General features: G+C 42.9%; 1 protein-coding gene across 1 annotated transcript; it reads right to left on the bottom strand.

Annotated features, from left to right (window-relative positions):
• Positions 1–1305: 1305 nt before the first annotated feature.
• LOC137915726 (oxysterol-binding protein-related protein 2-like) lies at positions 1306–18163 on the bottom strand. Its single transcript, XM_068758844.1, has 19 exons — positions 18099–18163; positions 11059–11196; positions 10947–10975; positions 10598–10696; positions 10445–10523; positions 10217–10373; positions 9898–10005; positions 6571–6692; positions 4969–5044; positions 4075–4209; positions 3891–3988; positions 3622–3804; positions 3430–3537; positions 3116–3205; positions 2838–2964; positions 2631–2747; positions 2431–2554; positions 2247–2337; positions 1306–1408 (listed from the first exon to the last, which is right to left on the bottom strand). The coding sequence occupies exons 1-19, from the start codon at positions 18161–18163 to the stop codon at positions 1306–1308; spliced, it is 2049 nt and encodes a 682-aa protein (XP_068614945.1).
• Between the last annotated feature and the right edge of the window lie 132 nt (positions 18164–18295).

Below are 18295 nucleotides of genomic sequence, written 5' to 3'. Positions count from 1 at the left end.
GCGCAGCAGTGGAAGAGTTTTCACCTCAATTACATAAATGGCAGGAGCCAAATAAAACCCTCAGTGTGTACATAATCAGCTGTTAGCTGGGCGCATTCGTCAAAGCTAAGCATGACTCAATTTAAAGATCAATGCATTCATTCTGATGAGGAATAGTAATAATATCTCATTGCAAATCACTTCAATAGAAAAAGCCAACAGATTGTTTTACTATAAAAGATATACATCAGACATGGCCAAAGTAAAAATAGATTCCAATGCATGTTTGGAATGCGGTCATCCATCACAGCCAATTGATGCACACATGTTCTCACAATTAAAGCAAACTGCAAAAGTTCAACAAACATTAAGCTTTTATTAAGCAACAATAAAAAAAAAACGTGTTACCCAAAAGAGTGATGACAGAAAAAAACTGCATTTATCCAGGAAAATACTAAAACGTGAAGCGGCGGTCCAAAACATGAGAAAAGTCAATGATTGATTGTGATGGAGGTAAAGTTTGCATAGATGCACATGCGTTACATCAACAGCACAAGAGTTGTAGCTATTTATACACACACAGACACACACACCAATCAGTGCAGAGTCAGGATCCCTGCTTTAGTATAGTTAGAAAAAAGTACTACTGTATCAAAGTCCGCTGGACTTGATGTGTGTGCAATGCTGTTAGTCTCCGATTACGTCCATACAAGACAGTCAGGGACGTCTTTTACTGTGAAAAGCCAAAACTCATTGGAGTATTGGCCGTGATTCATGCCAGATTTAGCATTTTACTTTCCATTATCATTGCAGAGAAACAAGACATCCATCCAATCCAAGGAGCAGATTTTAAATACGTCCAGATTTGACCTATTTTAATACTATTTGCACCACATTAAATCACGACTATGAGTAGAAAAAATAAATGTTAATCATGCACCCCGTTGCAGCGGGTTTGTTCTGGTGCCTCTGATGAAGCTGCTGAGTAAAACGTGCAACAGGAATGATGGACAAACTACCAACCAGAAAAACAAGGCTGCTGTTTAAAACACTACATTTAGTTTTTCTAAAATACATTCTAGTCTTCTAAAAGCATGCCTATACCATACTTAAATGGTCACGCACCACAGTAAATAAGCAAAATAAGCAAAAACATGTTTGTGCTTTGTTGTTCACGCGTCTATTGATTATACATCTCTGGATTCACGAACTGTTTTATTGCCAATAAGACACTGATTGATTCTTGTGTGGGAGCCCCAGCACAAACCCCAGTACAGCAGATCAAGTGCAAAAAGTGCTAAAAGTAGGTCTCCGGGTGCATTTCTATCAGTAGATATTAGGTAGGTGAGTGTAGTTCCTGTCCCAGTAACCTTTCAGGCTGAGCCAGTCCTGAGCTTTATTGTGGGGATTGGGTCCTTGCTGGAACCACCTGCAAAATGTCAACAAGTATTTAATATGTCAAAACTAGAGCATTTGAGAAACAAGACGAAAAACACCCGGACATCACATGCCACGCGTGAACTAAAGTATTAGGACATCTATCCCTTAGACCTAAGGAGACCTTTATGACAGCCCATCCTAAAGTCATTAATATGGCGTTGGCCCGTTTGTAGCTCCAACTCTTCTGTGAGGTGTTTGAATTGTTGGGCCAGAAAGCCCAGCTCGCAATCTCCACTCCAGTCCATCTCAAATGTGTCTGACGTCGCCAAACCCACGTTTTTACTTTGTGCACTGGCACACGGTCACGCTGGAAAAGAAAAGGCCTTTCCCCAAACTGCGCCCAAAGAGCATCGTTTTGGAAGTACAGAACTGTTAAAAACATTTCCCTTCAGTGGAACTAAAAGCGTATCAAAAACAACTTCATACCACGATCCTTCCTCCAGCTAACATTGCAGCTACAGTTTGCACAATGCAGTCAGGTCGGTAACGTTCTCCTGGCACCTGCCCAACCCAAACTGGTCCGTCAGACTGCCAGACAGGAGCACACAATTCATCTCCCCACAGAACCTGCTTTTCACGGCCCCAGAATCTGGTGGTGGCGTCGCGCCTGTGATGTCAAGCTCGCACCCAAATCCAGCGATTGAGAGATGTGTCTTAATATTTTTTGTCCATTTGGCTCAGTTCAAATTCACTGCTCAAACTAGATATTCAGCATCAGTCACCAGCAGCCACATGAGAGCTGGCGTCTTGTCTGAATGCATTTGCAAGATAATAGTGAGGTGATTATTAAAACAGCGATTCAGAAACCACAGGATTCAGAGACTAACCTTGTTTTCCATTCGCCTGTCGATTTGGTTCGGTTTTTCCGGGCTGTTCTCTGTTTTTCCTCGAGTCTCTTCTTTTCCGCACTTGCCAATTCTACAAAGAAGGGCACGGATAAAGAACCCCGAATCCCACCAGAGATGGGTTTTAAGGTATAATAGCTCCATAAATTAAATTGATAGACTGTACCCATGTCTCCATTCTCCATAGCGTGAATGTCAGGCCTGAGACGGCTGTCCGTCGAGGGAATGGCTCCCTCCATGCTCTTCTCCAGCTCATTCAGATGCAGGGCAAACGTGGAGAATGCATAGAACTGCCAGGGAGAATCTTATTATCATTCCAGCTCTCAGGCAGAGCAACAAACCCGTCACCTCCACCTCCCATCGCACCTTTGCCGAGTTGTCTGGTCGAGGCGTTATCTTCCAGATCAGCTCGCTCCCTGGGATGACCTGGACGGTCTCAGCATCCGGTAGAGGAACCTCCTCTGGCTCCTCATCCATACTGCTCTAAGACCACACACACATACACACACACACACACATACCAGGTTACCATGGAGCAAAAGGAAGGAGAGAAGAAGAGTTTGAATCATTTACCTGTTTATTACCCTTTTTTTCATCTGAATTCTTCCTATCCGTCTTTTTGTGGGTGTCAAACGCGGCTGAATCCACCGTGTAGAGGCATTCAGTCCATTTACCATATATTGCACAGAGCTTCTTTTTACTGCAACCACAAAAAGCAGAAAACATGGCAGCTTTTTATATTACAATTCAACCATTTACATTATGTTAGTTATTACAGAGGATTTGCATTACTTTGCAAGCACTAAACATCAGATCATGCCAAATCATTGCCAATTAAAAGATCACTGTACCTTTTATCTACGATGTATCCCTCTACCTTATGCAGCTCTTTCCCAAAGAGGCCACAGGGCTTGAACGTCATGCTGCACCTTTCTCCAGTCCTACCACACGACAATCACACAAATTCTCTTTGATATGAGGCCGTAAAGCATGATTCATCCTGTCCTTCCATTCTAATAGAAACTGTTCTCAGTTCTGCTTCTATGATCAATAAGGTGAATCTAAATAGACCAGCACTTTACTGCAGAGCACAACAAAAAAAAAAAAAAAAGGAGGAGGGGGGGGGCACTTTCTCTCCACACAAAGAGAAGGGGAATCCTATTACCTGTGATTGATCACTTCCACGTTGCCGTACTGCTCGATCCAAAGCTGGCCGACAATAATATTGTGGACGCAGCAGGTGGGGTTTGTCCAGGTGTAGGCTTCATTATATCTGGAGAGACAGACAAGTGACATAAGATGATGCAAACTTCCCAGGAGTAAAATCCCAATCCCAATCACGGGATTATACGCCTACTTGGGCAGCTCCAGGGTGATGACTCCCTTGGGCTCAGCTTCTATGCTCTTCCCCCAAAACTTGACTTTGGGGTAGATGGAACCATGGAATACAAAATCCTCCCCGATGCCCTCAGCTTGAAAGGCACTGACAGGAGGATGGTGACTAACTTGCTCCGACATCCACCTAAAGCCCAAATCTTCTCTGATAGAGAGGAGGGACATGTTTAGGATTGCAGGAAAGCCCACCAAAATTGGAAAAAAAGTCTCCACCAAATGCAAAAAACTTACCTGATGAGCTCATAGGTCTCCCCCAGTAGTGGGTTGAATGGTTTGCCAGTTCTCTCCCACTGTGATGCTACAGCTGACACAGCAAATGCTGCGACACACTACAGAACACGGACTTATTACGATGACTGTAATTCAGCTACTGAGTCTATGCTGTGATTTAAAAAAAAAGGCAAAGCAGGGATACCTTCATCCTCTCCACGGAGTCGGTTGTGGCGTTGGCCTGGTGGATGAGGTGGGTGTGCTCCATGTATTCCGTTAAGCGCTGGAGGAAACTCAGTGGCTCGTTAAATATGACAGGCATGGCGATCTTTGACAGCTCCTGGAAAAGATGCAGGAGACCAAGAATGCAGCGTGGGAGAATGATGAGACTTATTGAGCAACTCAGAAAGGCACAGCAATGAAATCTGATGCCATCCAATACTGTAGAGTTAAATACCAGCTTTCTAAGGGGCTTACATAGTGCAAGAAAAAAAAAACAATAGTGTTGTTAGATGTTTGATGAGACAAAACAAATATATATTTTAGGCCCTGCATTAAACTGGCGGCTTGTCCAGGGTGATCCCGCCTTTCGCCCGTTGACCGCTGGGATAGGCTCCAGCACGACCCGTGACCCGGTAGCAGACAAAGCTGTTCAGAAGATGAATTAATATTTTAAGACAGCTTTGATGGCGATAAGGATTTATTAGCGCTTCCTCCCGGAATGAGAGAAGAACCTAGAAGGACTCGATCTGATCCTGTTGTCCGGAGGATTCAATGATCATAAAGATATTTTGCCGTGGCTCATGCATAAAATATGCATGTTTCAGAAGTTGGAGATACTGAAGTAAAATCCGCTGACGTAAAATATTCTGCATACGGAATTTTCTTTTCTTTGCAATACACCAAACACTAGCAAAAGGGAGATGCTAAAATTATTTGCTCCATCTTTAACTATACCATAAAATATCCATATTGACTTGTTTGACAGCATTTCAGCCTGTCCCACTGAAATTAAGGATATTCATTAACAGACTGCTGAATTTAGTTTAGACTTAACTCAGCAGTTCTCCTCCTAAGTCAGAATGATTTCCGTTCTCACCATGCCGATGCATTTCTTCAGGATGCTCCAGATGCTGACGTCATTCCTGGAGAACATAGGAGCCGGTAAACACGTTCTGTGTAAAGACAGAAACACTCGTTAGATTATTGAAGGGGATTTCTAGTGACGTCCATAAATATAAATAATCCATGTTAAAGTAATTTGATTGTTTGTAACGAGCTTCCAGCTGATCACATGCAATGAAAGCCAGCACATCTGCATGTGCAGATGTGCTGGCTTTCAAGTCTGTTTGAGAGTTAGTTACATATTAAGCAATGCACAAAACCTTAAATGACAAATTATATATTTGCACAGACTAATCGTGACCGATGATATTTCTACTACTTCTGATCAGGGCTGAGTCCATCCTGTCCTGACGACGACTGCAGTGTGGACCGTTTTACAGGTATGCTGGCTGAAGGCAGATGGTGTCCTTGTTTAAAACAGACTGCTGCGGCAACCGCTCAAATAAAAGCCATTACACTTCAGCTAAATAAACACAGGCGGCGGTGGGGGCTGCCATGTCTGTAGGATGAGGATAACAGTGATGTACAGCCAAATATAATTTGGGCCAGCTCCATCAAACACTGCCTCAAAACGTACAACTCTAGTTTCTGCTCGTTCGACAAATCACACATTTTTCCCCCCCAGATGAGAAAGAAATCCTCATTTTTGTGATTGAGTTTTCTGAAATGCAATGTGGAAAAAAAAACTGCATTGTTCAACACAGGCTAGTAAAAGGGAAGCAAACCCATACGTATGAACACGCATGACCTAAAACCAACACTATTAATGGCTGCCGTAAGGAAAATACATAAGGAAAATATATATTTTGAATTCTTGTGGTCTTAATCGAAAGACATTTAGAAAGAAATTTATTGTAGAGTGGTGCATTTGAAAGGCAACAAATGAGGTACATTTACACTTACTCCTGTCGACATGCACCCAGGGAGATGTATTTGAATGACAGGAGTAATTCCAAATAAACACCACCTCATACATCTTTAATGCACAACACACACACACACACACACACACACACACACACTTACACACAGAGCTAGCCGGCCAACTGGTCCCGTCTTCCAACTCCACTCTGAGCCATGACACGCTAAATTATTCATGGTTCACTTGTTGGATTACGGAAGTGAGGCCAAGTCAAAATCAGCATCCATGGAAATCAAAAGGTAGTCCCCCCCCCGCCCCCCCCCAAACACAACACTGCATGTTGATTGTTCTCTCAGAGAGTTGATCTGTCACGGAGGATACAACAGTCTATGGGTTGTGGTGCTCAACAGAAACACCCGGCAACAAAAACAGATCGGAGTAGAAAGGCAGTATCCTGTTTCTCCAGCTCTTACTGGACAATCATCTTGCTGGAGAAGATCTACAAATCTGCCATCACACACACACTTGTATAGCCAATTGTACAATTTATATGGAAACCCGCAGAATGAATAGTTACGTGCAGTCGAGTCCTACAGATTAGATTGAATGGAAACACATGCTGAAGAGTAGAATAGATCAAATAGACAAGCGCTGTTTTTCCCTTTTGTTTAAGGCAGCAAAAGAACGTGACATCTTAAGTGGAGCATGTCCCACCTGTGCGTCTTGACTCCATTGTACTGTGGCAGTTGGTTGCCATGGTCACCCTCCCCTGACATTCCGGAAGGCCCCCCGTGTGTGCTAGGATGGCAGAGAAGCTGGGTATCTCTCCCCTCGTCCTGGCCACAGACAGGAAGTCGCTCAGAGACCGATCAGACCACGAATCTGAGGGATGAAGACAAGTGAAGACGCCAGGTCATGCCAAGAGTCCTCGGGTCAACGCTCACAAATGCACGCCCGGTTTCGAAAAGCTGCCGCCGGAACACTAATCTGTCCACAAATAAGCACTCCAGTTCCTCTCCACCTGCCCCCCTCCTCCCTCCCACCTGGGGATTGTGTTCCAATGAGAGGCTTCTTTTCATTCAGCACTGTTTGCTCAACACCGACTGGACGGCGCTCCTCCCCTACACAGCCCCATCAGTGACACTACGATTACTGTCACACACACGCGCACACACACCTACACACACACACACACACACACACACACACACACACACACACACACACACACACACACACACGCCGAGTAGATTATAGAGTCTCTAGCAGATAGCAAAGCAGAATATAAATTATTCAATGATTGAGAAAGACTGCACAAAATAGGAAAGACTTAAGTTATAAAACAAAGGACATTTGACAAGTATGTCTCAAGTATAAATCATGCTGTTATGACAACACTGTACAAAGTCATAGCTCTGAATAACCAAAATCTGACGCAGCAATCTGCTGCTGCGATAGGATGCATTTCTTTGTGGTTCTAATAGCAGGTCATTGTTCTAAACCTGCCCCCCCCCCCCCCCCTGGAACCAAACACCCCAGTCTCAGAGAGCGTCGTAGCCCAGGATTGAGTGTCGCTCCAGAGCAACCCGAGCCAGGGGACTGTGGGGCAAGCCAGACCAGAATGGTGTTTACCACCGTCTGCTGCTGTTAGGATGTTCTCCACCAACAGCACAGAAGATGGGCAATGCAACAACATGAAAGGCAATGTAACAATGCAAACAATGCATGTTAAAGAAGCAGATAAAATGCTGTGTGTCTTTCATGTGTGGTGATTAGTGAGCGAGCTCAGTGTGTTTGTCAGCCGTTTTGATTAACAGCTCATTCATGGCGAGCACTTTGGCGCTCGCTGCTTCCCCTCGCCTGAGAAGGAGCGCTGCTATTTTGAGACCTGCTGCCGAGGCTGTGTGAGGTAGCAGTTGCCGATGCCTGGGAGGGACGCGTCTCCTTGGCCAATACCCCCCCAAAAAGTAGAACAATGTTCCGAAACGCGTTTTCCCTGCTGGAAGGGAAGCAACACTCAGAAGGAGGCTTATTAGGGTTCCACAGAATATACTCAATCCATATTTATCATCCAAGCGCGACAAGTACTTGGGCAGAAAAGCAGCATTCAAATACATAATAATATTCCCACTATTCCCATCCACACACATATACCCTCCTCTAAAATCCTCCTCGTATCTATAGCTCTCACTTGACCCCTCAAAGAAGTCAGTCCGTGCAGGGACGATGAACATTTAGCAATGCCCAGTTATCCATGCTGCGTTGAAGTAAAGGTGAAACCCGACTGCGTGTTCCCTCCGATTCCCAAGCCTGCTTTCTTACATGGAGGACTTTATTTTTTTTTACCATGATGACATTCTCCTGCTATCAGAGCAAAAGAGACTGACAGACCTGTTTATCCGCCTGTCATCACTAAGTGGTTTCATGCCGTTAGCCTCCATTTGTTTTCTTGACAGGTGTGGAAGCCTGCTGCCTCAGTTGGGCCTAGAAATGTGTCACCGTCAGAACCTGCTGGGGAGTTTCTGTCGTGCACTAAATGCCGTGTCACCAACATGCAGTCATATCGGGCTGCATCGACTGTATAAATGAGGCAACCTAGCCGGGAATATTACAGTTCTGTAGCAGCTGCTGAACCGGGTCAGGGCTAATGTATATACTGTTATGCTGAACACTGTAATTGCTGCAGTACTATTTCACATCTCGTCTGGACAACCTATTACCACTAAAAAGATACTAGATTTAAAGTACGTAAACTGCAAATAGAGGCATCTGGGATTGGACATGGAGGGAATTAATGATTGTGGAATTAGAGTTAATACTGTCTGATGGAGCCAATCTCAGCACCGGGTTAAATATAATCCCATTAGTACTTGTAGTAGCACAAGATTAGGATGTGACCAGTGGATCTAAACATGCTTGTTGAGACATTTTCTTCTCTTATATAATATCTCATCAAATTGTTTCTCTTCAGCTTCTGTTATGATGAGGATAGATATTTTTTTGGTGTGTCGTGACATAAAACAACTAAAAATTCATTTGTAATGAGACAAAAAGTGAGACACTAGTTTAGCATCTCCTTTTCCTTAACAAGCTGCAGTCTAATGGAACATGAAACGGAAATGGTTCGACCCACAAATTTAATTTTTTTTTTTTTTTTCTGACTTTCACAGAATTGAGCTGGCGACACAGACGGGGTGTAGACCGCCTCTCGCCCTGTAGCGAGCTGGGACAGGCTCCTGCAACCCCACTATTTTAGATCAGCCTTCACATCATATTCACAAGACGCCGAACACGAGACTAAATCACAGCTGAAACTTCAAATACATCATCAGGGGACGCGGCAAACCCACCAAAGTATTACCAAACAAGATACAAGAAGACAGAAGAACAAGTATTTGTCTCGTACCTGTGCAGACACTGGAAGAGAGTGCTGCCTCGGTCTCCTCTTTCTCTAGCTCGGATGCTCCGGCATGTGGAAGCGTGCCTGCCAGCGTGTGTTTTCACTGTGTGAGGGTGAACGCTTGCATCTCTAATATGCACACACTTCTGTTCCCTCGCTCGATGCGCTGCCCCCCCCCCCCCCCCCCCCCCGAGCAGGAGTGTGTGGCTCCTTCTCTGACGGCATCTGTGCGAGTCTATATACTGATCTGAGAGCTGAATGCAGACCTAAGCATAAAAGCAGATCTTGTGTCCTTCCTGCAGACTGATTAACCGCACGGTCCCACTGGACGTCCAAGGACACGGCAAAGCCCCCGGGGACAGTTTGTGTAATTTATTGGGAGCAAAGCATGTGGACGATGGTGTGGGAAGTAATAATATTCATGAGTGAAAATGAACCTGGCTTACAAAAAGATTTAAAAAAAAAAACACACCTTTGCAAGAATGTCTTGAATCACAAAGTCTACAACGATGACTCAAATACACGAGATATTCTGTTTTCTAGGTCAAGTTTTCATTATGAGCATGACGTGTCTAAATTGGATGGCGTGAAAACATTGCATGCTGGTACAGGCTTAATGAGGAAAGATGCTGCTTGCCTACCTCTTCTTGTTTAGACAGCATTTCGAGGCACAGACGGAGAGCAGCGCTGGCTTCACTAGAAAGCTCACTGGTCTCCTTTGCTTTCAGTCGCAGAGGGGGCTGGCAGGGCTTAAAAAACAACAACAACAACAGTGCAGGTGTAGACATTTGCATTTGTCATTTCTAAAATTGAATTGTGATTCCTAAATCATTTAAGCAAGACAATTTCAGAAGAAGACTCCTGCCAGAGCATCTCTTAAGACAGCGTTGCAAAACACATGAAAAACAGAGGAACACAATTACCAGATAAAACTGATGCATCGACAAAATTATATTTTACTTCAAACGCAAACTGTTGTTTTTTAACTGTGACGCCGGCTCCAGACTTCAGCAGCTTCACAACGCACTGCTCCTGCCCTCTGTAGACTGCGCAGTGTAATGGCGCTTTGCCCGCCGAGTCCCTGCAGTGAATATCTGGAGCATCTTTTTCCACAGAGCTGGAGATCATATAGTTACACAGATACCTCTTTAATGCATCCAACTGCAAAAGAAACCTATGCCAGAACACATACAAAAAATGTCTCCCTCTCTGGTTGCATCCAGAAGCTTCTCCTCTTTTTGCCTCTCCTCTCTGCAGCTGCACAATCCTAACACTGTTTGAGCACTAGTGCAAATACCTTACAGTACTATGAAGAGGGGAGGGGCTCCAACCATTTCATACCCTCCAGCATGGTAATGATTTCATCATCGTCCGCCACATCTTTAGGGATTGGAGCTGTTCCATTGATTACGTTGGAAGAGGCATCAACAGAACAATCTCCTTAGGGGGCCCAAAGAGAAGAAGAACAAGACAAATTTGAGCATCGATTGTCATCACGTCCAAAATTAACTGAGATAAAAAGTCTTTGATATTAGTTTGGCAAAGATGAAGCTGTCCAAAAAGGTAGAGGAGTGTCACCTGCATCATTCTGCACGTTCGCATTAGCTCCAGCCTGCAAAAGAAGTTCCTTCAAGGTACATTTCTTTGGCTGAAGACAAACGGAAGCCATCAGAGTAACGTCAGCTCCAACCTTGAGTAACTCCTCCATGCACAGCATCCCTGAGGGCAAAGCAACAGGCCAGATGAAGGGTGCAGGAACAGAGAGGAACGTTAAGCTCCCCACCTTTATCGCCTTTTAGCACCAGTTTTCATTTCTCCATTTACATTTGCAGTTGATATTGAGAGAACCGCTTTGCTCGGTCCTCGACTGAAGCAGCCTCTGGATGTGAGAAGCTTTTCCTCCATCACCACCGGACCCAGGGACGCCCAACGGTAAATCCCTGCCCAAAACAAGGAGACACTTTTTTTTTTTTTTTTTACTGTCGAATAATGAGTTAAATAAAAATAAAAGAACCAATGAAAACGTGGTCTCCGTCTTTTAGCTTAAAACCCGAAGGAAAAGCATTAAAATGATCAAAACGGCGCACCCGAGGCGACAGCGTGTTATACACGGAGCCAGAGCTGAGACACGCAACACACACACACACACACACACACACACCGAAGTGGTCATTCGGGCGCGTCAATCAGCTGACAGCCGTGTCCGTCACGTGACCCGACAGCTGGTTAACAGGTGTTTCCGCAGGACCAGCTGGCTGCTGGATGCAAAACGCGCGGACGCCCCTCAAATATGACAAAATAATCATTCGAAAATATTGTAACGGTATTATTAAAGCACCTTCAACCAATGTTCCCTCTAATTTTTCATGCGTCTGAGCAAACACACAAACTCCCTGAGCAGTCCCTTGGACAACTTTGAGCAACATCATAATAATACATTTTATTTTAAACGCACTTTACATTTGAAAGCAAATCTCAAAGTGCACAATAGTGTAAAAATAAATAATCTACAGATAAAATCAACAAGCAAAGGATGTGTGTACTGTGGTCCCGCGAGAGTCCTGGAACTCCGATTACAATGGCGTCTATCAGATGCGTAAAAACATTTTGTTTTGTGCGCAACGTAGATTTTCGCTGCGTGAAGACCGTATCAGCTGTGCGTAATTACGCACGAGCGCACCGCGTTGCCTTCACCATAAATCCACTCGCTTTTTCAACCTTGATATGCTTTTTCTTCTTCTCTCTTATCAATAGTTTTGATTTATGAATAGAAGTCAGAGGAGGGTTGATTTTATGCTTCCCGTTTCCATTTGGCGTCCACCAAATAGTGGACATGATGCTATTATGGCCCTCCTCCTATCTGAATAGTAGTAATAATGAATGATTATTATAACCGTAAAACATTTTAATGTAGACACATTTACTGCTTTAGCTCGACTACAATAAAAAAATAATGATTTCATCCATGATTATTATATTTGGATATATTATGATTAAATATATTAATGTAAATGAATCTCCCATCTAGTTACTCGTCAGAGCCTAATTGTTCTGTTGCACTCAAGATACAAAGAATAATATTAGTAAATTTGGGTGAGGCCATATTTCAACCCTCCAACATGATTTTCTCCTTACTTCATTCATCTTGGATATTTTGAGCTCTGCTGTTCTATGAGGAGAACTGCAGCTGCAAACACGTTAAAGATATGGTCAGTTCTGGTTGCAGACGTGTGACTGTGTCACCTGCAAAAACACAAGTGTTTATTTTAGCGGCTGATGACCAGGAACCTTTATCACAAGCAAGGTTGATGCACAGCAGAGCTGCCATGGGTTGATTAAGACACAAGACACCCCCCCCCCCAAAAAAAGAATACGGCTCCAATGTGGAAAAATCAAAATCACATGCATGCAATGCACAGCATTGTGGTTTGGATAGCAGAATTTATCACCTGGAAAATAAGTCATTCAATCAGTGCTATCCTATATGCACTGAGCAACACGAGAAAGAATGACACGCATGTCCCTATAGCCCAGCTGCATCTGTCAGAATATCTGCAGAATCCATCACCACAAGGTAACAAGGCTCAGAAATCATGTCAATAACGCCAAGCAAAGACAAACTGCTCCACTAAAAAATGCAGATTTGACAGGTTTGCAGTGTCAAAACAACATTGTCCTGATATGAATATAGACGTAAATTATATTGTTGAACGTTGTGGAGGATGAGCAGCACATATCGCCATACTCTTCATACAGGTCCCCAACAGAAAAGATCCACTGTCATTATTTAATAAATGCATTATAAGATCATAAAGGTGTTATAGGTAGTTATATTGCTCCTCGCGCTGGTCCAATATCTCAGTCGCACCTTTTCATTGGCCGGTTTCAAAAACAACAGCCTATTTATTATAGTTGTCAGCATATATCAGTCAGCCATTACCGTCAGTGACATAATAAATTATAGCGGCTTGGTTATGGTAACATTAATCAAGCCGTATTCATCAAATCAAGCCTGGCGAGGGGAAGTAGCACAGTGGGATAGTTCTGTCCAATTAGCATGGCAATTATCGTAAGCTGTCACAGTTCTTAAGCGACTGGGTGGACTCTGTGTGCTCCAGAGCATAATCCCTCACAAAGTACAAGATAATAGAGGCAGAGAGAGGCCACTGCTTCAAAAGGAACCAGGAGATAGAATCCCCCAAAGGCATATTTTAGGGACATGGAGAGAGGCGTTGAGTGAAAGGAAGGTAGGGGAAAGAAGTACACCATGTATTCCCTTTGCAGAGAGCAATCTGAATAGGAGAGGCTCATTTCACTACAACTGTGACTCGTCACAAAGGAAGCAGATCTCCTCTGAACCCATCATCTTTAAAAAAAATAAAGATGCAGTGAGATGGATTAATTTAGACTCCGCTTCTTCTTGATGTATGTCATGGAGGCACAGCTAACAAGTCACCAGTTGTGCTTTTTTGGGTATCTCTGTAGTTCCGATGTAACCAATAATAAAAATAAATACTGTAAAGATAGGTAAGTGCAGCATTTCTGAATCAGACAGAATTGAAATGTGGTCTGACGGGAGATAACGAGAAGAATGCTAACACAATCTGCACAGGCACATGACCATTGCTTTAGCAAGCAATTTACCGAGACACACGCCTCATGTCATAACTGGGTACTAAATGGGGCGTTGATTGTTAGGCACATTCACACAGGTGTAAGCAATTACCTTGGTTGATGAGACAGGCGGAAGTTGGAAGGAGCTTTGTGTCACCAAACTCGACTAATAAGGAAGACACAGGATGTGCAGGACGCCTCGCCCCAAACAGGTGCATCACGGCCGATTCAGTCAAGCTTAGATCGCACCCCGTCCAGAGATCTGCATGGAAGGAGCTCATTGTGGTATAGCGCCGTGCTCCACTTTTAAGAAATGCACAGTGCAAATAAAAGCTGGTGCGTCTTTTTGTATGATACATGGAAATGAGCCCAAATTGTCACAATTACCTTAAACTCTACAAATGATTCACATCGGAAACTTTCACTTTAAAGGCACACATCTCCTGCATTGTTTCCTGAAATGCACTCAAATGCGTCCTCTCTTCTTTGAATGAACCCCAGCGGGTCGTTTATAGCTATTATTTTCACAGGGCACAGACGTGTGTGAGGATCTTGTTTGCATTCACAGGAGGAATATTGCGCTAAAATAATTGTCTTAAATCTTCCTTGATGTTGAAGGATAGCCGTGACACTATTTTGCAATGCATTACCCTAAATTATTTGTCTGCGCCCCTTTTTGAGAAAAAATTTGAAGTAATGTAATGCATTCTTGCTTATTTACAATAAGGGAAGTATCGAAAAAGACAACTGGAAGCAGGAATCTGATGGGATCTTTCTGCCTCTATTATCTTGTACTTTGTGAGGGAACTGGGAGTCCACCCAGTTCTTAAGAACTTATTTCTGATGGGATCTTTCAAAAGATCCCATCAGAAATAAATATATTTAAAAGGCAATATCTGCATGTCATTAAAACTTTATCGCACATTTTATTTGCCATTCTGTTATTTAACGTAACAGCCTTAATTTTTACAAGCTGAAAACAGAGACAACAATTTAATTTTCTTATGGCTGAAGCATGGTTAAATTCTCGTCATTTTAGCTTTTCAAACTTGCGCAATATTTCCCATCTCAATATATTTTCAAACAAGAGAGGATTAACCAGCTTGGAGCTTTTGAAAATGAAATGAAAAATTTAACATGCCAGAATGCTGCCACGAAGAAAGGCACACCCACTGCATTTCAATGAGTTCCCGTGGATGAGGAGCATAAGGTAAATGCCAGGACCCTTCATCTCACAAGCCGCTCTGGCAAGCACACTATGAGTTCCATCCTCTCATTAATTATTGCCAGCTAGAATGTAAACTATTTCAATGGTGATGGAGGCTGTCGTGTTTGAAACGACGGCTCAGGCTGAGTTTTTAGAACAGTTCTAGGCCCATCCTATGATACACCAACATGGGGCCGTCTCGCTGGCGACTGTTACAGGAGGTGCCACCGTTTTTTTAATCTTCTTTTATAATAGGAATAGGATCCTACTCTTGGACAAGTGGAACACCCTTCATTCTCACAATCACCAAATGTTAAAGCTTTATCAGACAAGTGCAATGTTCTTTGACTTGCATGTTTCAGGTGTTTTATCCTCCCTGTTTGAATTGAAGTTCTGCCAGTGAAGAAATCCCAGCTAGCAGCTTTGACAGGAAGGCCTCGGGAGAACGGGTGATGTCTTAAGCGGCATTACTACAGTCTAATTGAGGATTAACGATGAACAAAACTAATTTCTAACAACTAAACCTGTGCTGTGTGCTGCATTCGTAAGCGCCGTCTGCTTCATCAGCCCTTTGAGTCAGCTTGTCTTCAGCCAGAGACAGATCAGCCTCGGCACATTATATTACACTCATCTGAATAAAGTTCAACGAGTCGGTTTATTGAAGGAAAATTCTTTCACATTACCATCAGGAAGTCTTTGGTGTTCACTGTTGAGACTTCCTCCCCATCGGTGGTGGTGGCTGATGATTCTGCTGAGACTTAAAAAGAATGGTGAAACATGCATCTGACTGGGTGCTGGTGAAAAGGTGTAGGCTTTGCATCATAGAGGTACTAAAAGTGGTGATACATTATTTATCTAATAATATAATAATATCTGATATCCTCCATGACAACCTCAGACAATGAGAAATAAAGTGTGGAATAAATATACAAAGGAATATTCTTCCTAACTGAAAAGCTAAAGTATCATTTGAATGTCAGGACTTGAGAATATTGTGAAGACGATACAACATAATATATATATATTATGCAGCATTTGATTAAATGTAACATCCACCTTATATGAAGAGAATCTAAAGTTCTATGATAAGGTTTCCTCTTACAAAACCCATAACCTTCTTACAAAGACTCCCTCTGGAAAATTGGGGCATGCACTATTCATTTTTTCCTCAATTTGAGCTGTGACTACTTGATATAGGAACGATGTCACAATATGATAGCATCGGGAGTCCATCCCAACATCCACACACACACAAACACTCGAGTACAAGAGTAACAGCGAGCCACAGCAGGCCACTGTGTAATCGGCAGCACTAGAGCCTCTCGGGATCGTCTGTGTCGACTGTGCCCTGCTTTGTTTCTGAGTGCCCTCCATTTTCAGATGAATCATTGCACCCTTATTTCCAAAAATCCAGCATCAATGCACCTGCTGAAACTAATTTGCTTCCCTGAATCGTGCTCGTACTGCTTTAATATGCAATGCACGCTGCAGCTTAGAATATTTGACAAAAAGCAAATCATAATTCCAATTAGATCATATAAATTAGCCCTTTGATCTGTGGCTGCAGTTCATCGCTGTGCTTTGTATGTTACCGCAGGCTCCTTTACGACATGACCTTTAGACAGCAATGATCCATACAGAGATACCTTTGCTGTTTGATCTTTGTTTTATATTTAACACTCTTAATGCTCGGTAATAGATTTTTTTTTTTTTAAACAAGTTGCTAAAGGCACCAGAGCGTTCAGCACTGGACTCAATAACATTTGCAGCAAACAGATATTTTATTCTACTTAAATCATCGCTGCCATTTTTTACAGCCTGTAACTAACTAGATATTCTGTTTTACCTAAAAGGGGAACAAAAAGGGATATGCAATACATTAATGAATACTTATTTAAGCTTCATTTGCACAACACTGCTAAGCAGTCTAAATGTGTTTGAACTCTCATACTTGCTGTTGCAGTTCGGGTACCTCCCATCTGGCAACTAAAGTGTGACAAGCAGAAAGTGACAGCGGTGGTTCCATTTGTGAGAAAATAACTGTAATCCAAGCTTTGCCCCTTCAGTCACTTTATATTGTTCTGCGGGGTTTCTCATTTCTCTCGGACCACAGCTGGGGGACTGGCAGGATGCTATCAGAAGGCAAATAAGACCTAAAGCTTCCACTGGGTGCCCAGAAGGAGGGTTATATATGCACACACTTAACAGCTCAGCAGGTACACGGAGCAAAGTGTCACGCACCGGACATTAATTAACATTTGGTAAAAGTCTTAATCACGGTCGATGAGAGCTGAGAGAATCTCTGGCATGTGTGGCCTCCATTTAATGCTGCTGACTTTCTGCATGTCAGTCATTCCAGTTTAAGGAGCATTCATTGTGGAGGGGAGAGGAGAAGGGAGTTAACTAAAAAAAAAAAACAATTTATTTTCCAAAGTGGCAATATCGGTCGAAAGGATGCTGAGGATGGAACTGCCAGGGAACAGGGCTAGAGGTCGACCCAGGAGAAGATACATGGATGTGGTGAGGGAGGAACTGAGACAGGGTGAAGTGGAGGACGTTGGTTTGCTGTAGCGACCCTTCACGGGACAAGCTGAAAGTATAGTTGCAGTAAGATTTACTATTGGACACAATGCAGACACATAATTATGACGCACAAGAAAATAAATCATCTTTATGTTCTAAAACATTTACAGTTATATGTTATAATGGAATGACACAGTGCTATAACAATAAAACAGTTTGCTGCAGCTTTGAGTTAGTCTGATGGAAAAGTTTCACTTTAAAACTTTGTTATAAGTTGATATGTACCTTGTATTAGGATGGAATATTACAGAATAGTAATAAAATGATCCGGTTGTAATATAGTGATTTAACATGAAAATAATGTTACTGGTGGACCGTTTATCGTCCAGAGTCAATTAGGAATAAGAATTCTAAAAAAAAGCATAAAGAAACAAAATAAACAAAATAACAACACTTCAAGATGATTTATCTCATTTTATGACGTCACGCTGCGATTACTTTGCCTTGTTTTTACGCATGGGACACGGCGGGTTCCGTTTGATGTTTCCAGCGTGCACGCTCATTGTGCCATAAAAACAAAAACAAACAAACAATAAATAAGTAAAACACAATCAACCCAATAAATCTCACTGATATCAGCAGCAAAGCTGTCCCTCAGGTACCGCTGGCCAGAAGTCATGAAGCGTCCACTCGGT

The sequence above is a fragment of the Brachionichthys hirsutus genome, unplaced genomic scaffold (assembly GCF_040956055.1).
Source record: "Brachionichthys hirsutus isolate HB-005 unplaced genomic scaffold, CSIRO-AGI_Bhir_v1 contig_289, whole genome shotgun sequence".
Lineage (NCBI taxonomy): Eukaryota > Metazoa > Chordata > Actinopteri > Lophiiformes > Brachionichthyidae > Brachionichthys > Brachionichthys hirsutus.
This window is presented reverse-complemented; position numbering and strand designations above follow the sequence as displayed.